The sequence below is a fragment of the Neomonachus schauinslandi genome, chromosome 1, assembly GCF_002201575.2.
Source record: "Neomonachus schauinslandi chromosome 1, ASM220157v2, whole genome shotgun sequence".
Lineage (NCBI taxonomy): Eukaryota > Metazoa > Chordata > Mammalia > Carnivora > Phocidae > Neomonachus > Neomonachus schauinslandi.
Genome location: NC_058403.1, coordinates 3,760,825 through 3,770,773, shown reverse-complemented (window position 1 = coordinate 3,770,773; position 9,949 = coordinate 3,760,825). Strand labels below are relative to the sequence as shown.

General features: G+C 56.8%; 1 protein-coding gene across 1 annotated transcript in view; it reads left to right on the top strand.

Annotated features, from left to right (window-relative positions):
• The first annotated feature begins 1,369 nt into the window (after nt 1-1,369).
• UMODL1 (uromodulin like 1) overlaps nt 1,370-9,949 on the top strand; it is a 66,276-nt gene continuing 57,696 nt past the window's right edge. Inside the window, exons 1-2 of the mRNA XM_021679167.1 lie at nt 1,370-1,445; nt 5,292-5,534. Coding sequence (XP_021534842.1) covers nt 1,370-1,445; nt 5,292-5,534 — 319 coding nt within the window. The remainder of the gene's footprint in view (nt 1,446-5,291; nt 5,535-9,949) is intronic.

Sequence of the window (9,949 nt, the reverse complement as noted above, 5' to 3'; positions counted from 1 at the left end):
TCTATTTTTAAATGTTCAGGTTGACCTAAATTATAATACTTTCCTGTTTATTGTTAGTGTTGATTAAAGTCTGTTTTCTTGAATAATATGTTATAGCTTTAAAATGTATTCTTCTCTTATTGAAACTGCTTTTATATAAATCACAACACAGTTTGTGAGTCAAGCCTGCGTTACTGACTTTCCAAGACCCTTGTGCTGAGGGTCCTTGTTTTTTTCCTCTTGTCCTGGCATCTGTCGTTTAACCACTAAACTTGCAAATGCAGCCGCTCGTCATCTTACAGGTTACTCTACTGAGGATAAAAGACGTAGCAACGTCGCTGCGGGAGTTAGGCTCGAAGGTCCCTTCTGGAAGGACTGTTTTGTATTTGGAGCACAAGGGAATAACTCTTGTGAACCCTACAGCCAAGCTGGATCTTTGTTACCTTATTTGAAAGTTTTCTCAGTAGAACGAGTGAGATCTTCATCTCAGGTTAGAAATGCGCCCTGCTTTGAGTACCGAGCCATGAAAGCCAACCCAGCAGAGGAACAGGGAGGCACCCCCGACTAGAAATGTACAATCCGTGTCACCTGTGACGTGGGGCCACATACATCAAACATAAAGCACCTGTCACCCCATCACCCGCACGGTTTCCCTTTCATTCCCGGGGCTCTCTCTGGCTTGTGCCCGCGTTCACGGAAGCGCACAGAGTCGTTGCTCACGGAGATGGAACTTGACGAGGGACTGTGTGGACTTTATAGTTTCCCCCTCCGCATGGCGAGCTGCGTCTGGGTGACGTTGCTTCTGATGCTCTGCAGTGATTTACGTCCCCATTCTCCCGTGATGGCTCACTTCGACGCTTCTCCGTGCTAGATGCTGACGAGGAACGGACCTCTCTGGGACCCCAGGAGGAGGTCGCGGGGTGGAGGGGTATGAACATTCTGACGGCTTTGATCTGGATTGTCCGACTGTGTGAAGGATGCTTTTCTGAATCCACTTTGATGTGGTGCTGTTTTCTCCTGCCAGTTTGGACGATAAGGAAAGAGAATACTTTGTACTCGATGGAGGGAGTCAGATTTGGGTCTGAAACAGGCTTTCTGCGTAACAACGAGATGGGACCTAGCGATGCCGCCTGCTAGTTGGGTGCTCACCTTTCCTGAAAGATGCCATCTGTCTGGAGCGAGAATGGGCTGTGCGCCGCGGGTTCCCTGAGGGACACGGCCGTGGTGGTGGCAGGTGTTAACGAGCAGGCATAAGGGCCGGTTCCCTTGGAGCACACGCTCTGAAGCCATCACCACCGCCCGCGGCACCGGGGACAGAAGGGCTCTTTCTCCAGGCCCCTCTGTTTGGCTGCTCTGGGGAGGCCCAGGGCCGCGCTACCTCGGCTGGACCATGCTCAGGACCCTCCAGCTGGCCTTGCTGGCTCTGGTCAGAGCGGCGGGCCCGAGCCAGGCCAGCGGCTTCACAGGTGAGGGCTTGGAGCCCGGCGTGGGTGATGCCGGAGGGGCAGGGGGCTCCCGGGGAGCAGGTCTTGTGGGGACGGCGGCCCTGCAAAGATGCGTCTGCTCTGAGAGTTGACGTTGTTCCATCTGGTAACCAAACATTCTGGTAACCACAGAAGAGGTGGTGTGTGTGTGTGTGCTTCCGAGTCAGTGGGGGGTCAGGGGAGTTCAAATGCAGATTCTGAGTCAGCGGGTCTGGGGTGGGGCCTGGAACTCTGCATTGCTGCCGGCGGTGCGGGCGTTGCAGACCCGCAGGTCACGCCGAGTAGTGAGTTTCTAGAGACTCAGAATCAAAGTCTCCCGAGTCTCAGAGCGTTGGAGTCCCCTACTTTCGGGGAAGGGGAGGGAGACCCAGAGCGGTCAGGGACTCGCCCCAGGCTGAATTTCCGCCAGGGTGACCCTTGCCGTGGGCCCTGGTTCGGACCTTCTTCCCCTGTCAGGCAGGCTCAGGATTGTGAAGTGGACCCCCTCCCCTGGGGTCCGCCAGCCCCAGTGTCCTCCTTGGTACATGAAGGTGAAAAGTGGCCAACAGGGCCGTGACGGACCCTGTGAGGGCACCTGCCCAGAGCCTTCGCCAGGCCCACGTTCCCGCTGAGAGCATGTCAGGTTTCTGAAGCCCTGGACTGCAGAGACCCGAGATGGCAAACCTTTGCAATCATTTCCCTTTGAAATCTGTCTTATTCCGTTGGGAATTCACACAAATCCACTCTGTTTCTACAGTCAACTTCAGTTTAGCACTGGTTTAGAGATTCCTTCCCCTGCAGGCAGAATTTTGGTTTGTGATTTCTTTCGCTTGATTTTCCCGCGAGATGGGCAACGTGTACGAGAAGTGGTCAGGAGGTCCCCCTCGAACCCCTCGCTGTGTCTGTGGGGACACGGGGAGCAGAGCGCTCAGGGCTGCGTCGGGGTTACCCAGCTTCTTGCCCTTCGTGCCAGGGACTGCCTTTCCAGACAGTTTCATTTACTTAATTCCAGGACGTAGTTAGCATTTGACAGATGACAAGGTGGGGTCACTGGGAGGGCATGAAACGTGCTCAGAATCGCAAAGCTGGTGTTTGGGGAGCTGGTGTGAATGTGGATCTTCTCACCCCAGGACCAGGCTCACTCCAGAGCATTATTCCCGCCTCTGAGACCAGAACCCAGGACCCCGGACCCCCACACTGATGGCTCCTTGGAAGGATTCATAGAATGGGAGGATCTGCTGTAAGGTGTCTCCTCTGGTCTCTGCCAAGAAGCCAGGCTTGGAGAGCACCTGGTGGCCTCCAGAGGAATGCAAAAATCAAAACACAACAAACAGATCCCCAGCATAGTTTCAGTGGAGGTGTGTGCGCGTGCGTGTGTGTGTATGTGTGTGTCTCTGTGTGTGTATGTGCGTGTGTGTGTATGTGTTATGTGTGTGCGTGCGTGTGTGTGTCTCTGTGTGTGTATGTGCGTGCGCGTGTATATGTGTGTGTATGTGTGCATATGTATGTATGTGTATGTATGTGCGTCTCTGTGTATGTGTGTGTCTCTGTGTATGTATGTGCGCGCGCGCGTGTGTATGTGTGTATGTGTGTGCACGTGTGTGCGTGCGCACGTGTGCATATGTGTGCACACGTGCATATGTGTGCGTGTGCATATGTGTGCACGCGTGTGTATGTGTGTGCGTGTGCGCGCGTGTGCGTGCGTGCGTGCGTGTGTGTGTGTATGCCCGCATGCACTTTTATGCACAGGAGGGCTCTGCTGATGCTCAGCTGGGACCTTGTCATGATCAGATGGAGACCCGGGCTCCCCAGGGGCTGAGAAATGTAACCTTCATTAGCAGTTAGCATCTCCTCTTAGGTTAAGATGCAAAACAAAGTCTAGAGCCACCTTCCCGGTTTCTCGGTGCAGGAAGCCTTGGGCTTTGTCCTGTTGGGCACTGTCCCATCATTACTCAGTGAGTGGCGACACTCACCATGGCCACTTCTCCAGTCCCTCATCCACGTGATAGCCAAGCTCTGGGCCATTACCTGGCCTGGGAAGCTGGTTTCTGCTGCTCTGCCCCGGGTACGAGGCCTCCGCATTCCTCGCCACAGCACCCCTTTGGTGAGGAGGGGCAGCAGGCTCTCTCCTCTGCCAGAGGCTCTGCCACTGCAGTGCTGACCAGGAGGCAGGCACGTGGCTCACGTGGCTCTGGAGTGGGCTTGCTCCGGGCGCTGGATCCAGCCCCATGTTCCGCCCAGAGTAAGGCTGCAGGCCCCTCATCAGCCTGGGCTGGAGGGCTGGCTCAGCCCCTCTTCTCCCAGGGGTCGCCAGCCCCCAGAGTCTTGCTTTCTGCACACTTGTGGTATGCTGTGAAACCGAAGGACAGCGTCTTTGGGGCGCCGTCCTGGTGTTGGGGATGCAGATGATTTCTGTCTCAAAGCTCATTCCAGAAGCCCAGCTTCTCACTGCGGGTACACACTATAATATGGAGGGCCTACCCCGTGGCGGTACGGTTTCATAAAGCCGAGCGCTCAGAGGTTAAGTATCTGATAGTGTAAAGGACAGTCAAACCGTCCCTTTATCCTACACCGAGAGCCCCAGGCTGGCTGCACAGCCTGAGTTCCCGGGGGTTCCCTGGGGCTGCCTTAGCACAGCACCACCAGGCTGGGGCTTCAGGAGCGAGATTATCTCCTCCCAGCTCTGGAGGCCAGGAGTCTGAGATCAAGGTGTGGGCAGGGCTGGTTCCTCCTGAGGCTGTGACTGAGAATCTGCTCCATCCTCTCCCCCAGCTTCTGGGGGTTTGCCAGCAATCTGGGCGCTCCTTGGTTGCTGGCGGTATCTCTCCAATCTCTGCCTGTGTCTTCCCACGTCGCCCTCCCTGTGTGCCTGTCTCTGTCCAAATTTCCCCTTTTGTAAGGACACCAGGCATAACGGATTGGGGCCACCCTACTGCAGTATAAGCTCATCTCAGCTAATGATATCTGCAAACACCTATTTCCAGAACTTCAACACATGAATTTTAGAAGGGTGGGTGGGGACATGATTCAGCCCATGATAATCCCTGCTACATGAGGAGACAGAGGTTCCGTGGGCAGACGGGGACGCCCCAGGCTGGTGAAGGTAGGGGGTGCCTCGGGGTCTTGAGAACCCAGCGATCAGACTGACAAAGGGGCGGGGGCCGTGGGCGTCTGTGCATAGCAATCGGGCTCCAGGTGAGAGACACAGGGACCCAGCGGGCAGGTGGACGTCGTCCTCGGTGGGGCACTGTGCTCTCCTCTCTGACAACAGCTGTCCTTGTCAGACTGAGCTTTACTGTCTAGAAACTTTCATGTGTGCTCGAGGTATTGCTTATTTACCTTCCTCCTCATTCCCAAAAAGGCTGCCATTGCACCTGAGCCTGGCTCGTAGCAGCCCCTCATATATATTTGCTGAGGGAATGGCTGCGGATTCATTTCATGTGTGACATGCCTGAGGCTCGGGGAGATTCAGAGGCATGCGCAGGATTCTCCAGCCAGCAGGGTTGGGGAACAGGGTGCAGGAAACGAGGACACGAGCCCCAGATGTTTGGTCCCTGCCCTCCACGTCTTTAGTGCACCGTCAGCCCGCCAGCTGTGTGTGTGGGGGGGCAACTCCAGGCTCTGCAGAGAGGACTTCTGAGCGTGCAGGTCCCTGTTTACCCTTGACTCCTCCGAGTTCACACGATTACCTGACTTCTCAGCGGGCCGGTGGGCATATGCTGGAGGCGCTGCTGGCCTCCGTTGCTCTTGCAGAAGTGGAAGATCGGCCCAGAACCCCTTCTATCGATTTGATTCCGGCGTTTTCTTCTTCGCTGTTTTTCCTCCATCCTTCCTCCCACCCCCTCGTAGAAAAAGGCCTTTCCTTGCTGAGCTTCCAGCTGTGCAACTACAGCGTGACCCGAAGCATCCAGAAGGTGGGGGCTGTCCAGGCATCGCACGTGATCTACACTCCCTGCGGCGGGTGGATCCCATGGAGGCGGTGCCCTAAGACGGTTTACAGAACCCAGTATGTGGCTGTGGAGGTCCCCGAGTCCAGGAACGTGACCGACTGCTGCGCGGGCTATGAGCAGCTAGGCCTCTACTGCGTCCTGCGTGAGTCCGGGGCGGCCGGCGGGCGGGGGACCCGGGACCCCTGATGAGACTCAGGACAGGCACTGTTCGCACCCTTAACCCTTCTGGAACATTGCTTCTCAAGCTAGAGCGCGCATCAGGATCGTCTGGAGGGCTTGTGCAAGCGCAGATCTCCGGCCCGGCCCCAGACCTCGGGACCAGCGGGTCAGGGTGGAGTGCAAGCTCCCAGCTGGTCCTGATGCTCTGGGGCCCCCTTTGGGAACCTGTGCCTTGGAGTAGTGGTTCTCAGGCCTGACCGCACACCGAAGCCCCTGGGGGGCTTTAAAGATGCTAATGCGTGGATGCGGTCCTCAGAGAAGGTGATGGAATTGGCCTGGGGCATAGCTGGAGCACTGGGTGTTTTTTTAACGGTCTCGAGCGCTTTGAACACGTAGCTGAGTTTGAGAACCAGCATTGCAAACTCTTCTGTATTGGTGATCTTTTCTTTTTAAAAGCTGCAGTGGAATGCTTCCTTCAACTGAAATCCTAATCTGAGCCCCCATGTGTGAAAGAGAGGGCAAGATTCCCCTGGGTCCTCTTCCTTCCTCAGGGCTGTTCGGAAGATGCTTGAGCCAGTTGCCCGGGAGACCAGTGTGGCTGTCCCCGGCCAAGTGTGTGAGGCCAGGGGGGCTGGGCTTTGCAACGTTCAGGGCTGAGCCTCTTGACATGGAGGGAACTTTCCAGAAGACCTCTTCCAGGGGAAAGGATGCATGTGTGTGGGTGTGGGTGGTGGTGGTGGTTAAATTTGAGTCAATACCAGATCTAAAATGAGTTTCTGAGCCGCCAGAAGGTCTCCCTGCCCCCACCCTGTCAGGGAGGGGAAGTGGGACGGGTGTGGCCCCAGTGAGTTTCCAGGGGCCACCCCTAGAAAGGAAGGCTGCTGCCTGCAGAGTGCACAAAGCCACCATCCAGGGGTCCGGGAGGGGCATCCCACATGACCCGTCCCCAGGGGGCCCAAGGCCAGGACGCTGCACACGAGGGGTGCCAGCCGCCTCCCCACCCTGCGGCTACAGGATGTAGTTGGTGCAGCCCCTGCAGAAGGCAGTGTGGGCTTGGCGCCCTGAGTCATCCCGAGCATGCCTTTCTCAGGCCCCCGAAGCCACCTCACAGAGGACAGAGCTGGTGACGCATCCCACCGACCCAGTTCAGAGAGCCGCACACAGAGATGAGCGTTAAAATGACACCACTGTCACCAAGAGGCGCCGTCACCAATACGAACCTCAGGGCCCACAGCCTGCTGCCAGCCCCGTGTTACCACAGGTTCCCTGAGGGGGTCCTTGCAGGGCGGGGCTTCCCCTGGGGTCCTGCCAGGGCCTGGATCGAAGGAGTCCCTTCCCGTACGGACACTGGCCCCCTTTCCACCTTCCCTGTCTCCAAGGAAGCACTGCCTGGGAGCACCTCTCTTCCTGGGGCTGGTGGGGGTCCTGGTGTTGGGGAGGACTCAGGCCGCGCACCTTGGCGTGGAGGGTCAGGATCCGGGGTAGAAGGTGGGGGCCGCCCGGTCCTGTCCATTTTCACCTGTGAAGCCACTCTCCTCCCACCTGCTCGCTGCTGCTGTGGGGTCACTTGACTAGTGAGGGCACCTGCCCAGAGGAGCCCCTGGAGCGCCTGGGCCCCCCCAGCCCCCCCGCGCTGCCTGGCGCCATCCTGTCAGGCTGCTGCCCCGCTGTGCTAAACCGGCGAGCTCTCACGGGCGGGGAGGCCCGGCGTCCCGTCCCCGCCACCAGCTGCTCATCTTTCTTGCCCTCGACAAGCCAGCCCCCCAGGAAATGCCTCTCGGGGGATGTCAACCCCACTTTCGGGGTGTTGGTACCTTTCATTAGGAACTCACCAGGTGTGGAGAGGCCCAGAACATTCTAGTTAGAGACTCCCATGGGCAGGGCTCTCTGGGGGAACTGCTGGTGTGGCTGGGGTAGGGAGGGCGAGGCTGTGGCGGGGCACACACGGGGAGCCAGAAAATGAGAGTCCCCTCCGAGGTGGCTAAGTGGGGGTGGGGGTCGCCCCCGGCCCTTAGAGAGTCGTTCTAGTAGCCGTGTGGAGAGGAGGTGGCCAGGAGCCCGGAACGAAGGAGAAGAGGACCTTGATTGTGTGCGTCCTTTATGACAGGCCAGCCGGGCAGGTTCTGGGTCAGATGGCCGGGACCCCCCCCCCCATGCAGATGGGGTCACAGACCTGGGGGTGGGCAGGTGTCTTGACCAAGGTGGCACAGACCTGGGCTGGGTCTCCCCAACCCCAGGTCAGATTCAGTTTGTGGCATTTGAGGAAGGGGGCGCTGGTGGGGTGGGGGAGGGGCAGGGGCACCGAGCTTGGGCCTCTTCCCAGGAAGGCCCCTGCTTGGTGCCAGGGCCCCATGTGACACCACAGCTGCCATGGGGCCTCTGTGTGGTGGCCCCGCCCTCCTCACGCCGTGCTCAGCTCCTTTGATCAAAGCTTGGTCACAGGTGCAGGGCGACGGGCTGGCTCTCTGGAACGGGAAGTGAGAAGTCTCTCTAAGTGCCCTTAGACCTGCTGCTTGATTTGCACAGAATGAGACAGGGGCCAGCGCCTGGGGTAGCCACAGGGCACAGCCTGGGGATTTGGGGAGGACGGGAGGGCAGAGGGTCCTCTTCCCTCCAAGTGGGGCGCGACCTGCATCTTGGCAACGGGTTTTCTCGGCTGGCACTCTTCCCCACAGGCAGCCGTGAACCCCCAAGCTGGCTGGCTCCTGTCCCCTCCCACTCAGCAACCGACCTTCTAAAAAGGGAAGACCGTTATGAGTACACGTGTGATGTTCTCTTCAGTCTAGATAGAGGACTTTTTCCATTTTTGTTTTCTTAAAAGTCCAGCATTGGGGAAACAATGATAAGTCACACATTACTTCATTTCAATGTATCGTCAATACAATTACAAAAGTGAATTACATGAGCCAGGCAGAAACTCTGGAAACACAGAAAAGAACAAAGAGAAATCAGCCGTGCGCCCACTGCCCATGCATGACCACTGTCGATATGCTCCTTAGTCCCCGTGCAGGGCAGGCATTCTAGAAACGCGTGGTCGCTCTGACCCGATTCTTTGTACGATATTCTTCCCACTTAGCAATTCCTCTGGAACACCGTTCCTGTCAATAGATTTTATGAGCGGCATGGCTTAATGGCCACAGGACGTTACGTCATAGGCGTAGATATAGCCCCTTGATGAAGCAAGCCCCTACCACTGAATGTCTAGTTGCTTCCAACTTTTCATTAGTATAAATACCACCGTGATGAGTATCGTATGGTACAAACACTGCTGAGCTCGGGGGGCATGATTCACTCATGATGAATTCCTAGGAGCGTCCCAGCCGATACTCACTCACTGCGGTGACAGCCCAGGTTTCTGCAGGCTCATCATCTGGGCGAGCCCGGGACCCCAGGGGGCCAGGAGGCTCCCCCAGTGGGTGACCAGCACCCCTTTGGGGAAGGATTGGGGGCGGGAATGATGATTCCAGAGCCAGTCAGATTCCCAGGCCTGGGGAGAGACTTGAGTGCCGCTGTCCAGACGGAAACTTCCGGGCCATCTCGTTGACCTGTGACCAACCTTGGGTTGTCAGGCACTGGGCAGTCCTGTTTCATTGTTTGTGCTGAGTTTGTGGAAGGAGAAGCAGATTTTTGACTTTCTACCAAGTTGGAACTGTTGACTGTTCTCTTGGGCTCTCAGTAAGCAGTTGGGCTCCAAGGACGGAGGGGCAGGGCCAGCAGCAGCTACATTAAGATGAACTTTAACTTGAAATCACTTCTGTTGTGATCGGGCAACCATTTTTGGAAGCCAGTTTTTCTTGGTGGCCTGTATTTTCTTTTCATTTAAATAAACCTCTTAGTTTAGAGTAGTTGCAGATTTACAGAGAGGTGGCAGAGACAGTAGACGGTCCCCGTATCCCCTGCCCGGCGCCCCTGATGGTGGCGCCTTCCGTTACCATGGCACGTCTGCCCCAATGAAGGAACCCACATTGTGCATCACTGTTAGTTCAACCTCACACTTTATTTGGATTTTACTTTTTTTTTCCCTAGTGTCATTTTTCTGTCCCAGGAGCCCACCTTACATCTAATCTCATGTCTCCTTGGCCTGTTGGTTTTTACGATGGGAGGGAAGGCAATGACCTTGAGGTCCCTGAGGGGTGGCCCTACAGGGATGCGGGCATTTCCACCCCAGCGAGGATCCCGGGCTGCACCACCCGCCGGAGCTCCATGCCCCCAGAGCCAGCCCCAACGTGGCGATGTCTCCAGGACTTTTAGATGTTGGAACAGCCACCTGGCTGACTGGGAAGTGGTGAGGGAACCACGGACGGCATGGAGAGGAAGTGGTATTGAGGCTGAACGTCAAGCCTTCGCTCAGCAGTGTGGGTCACACTGGCCTAGTTCCATGAGAAGAGTGAACGCAGA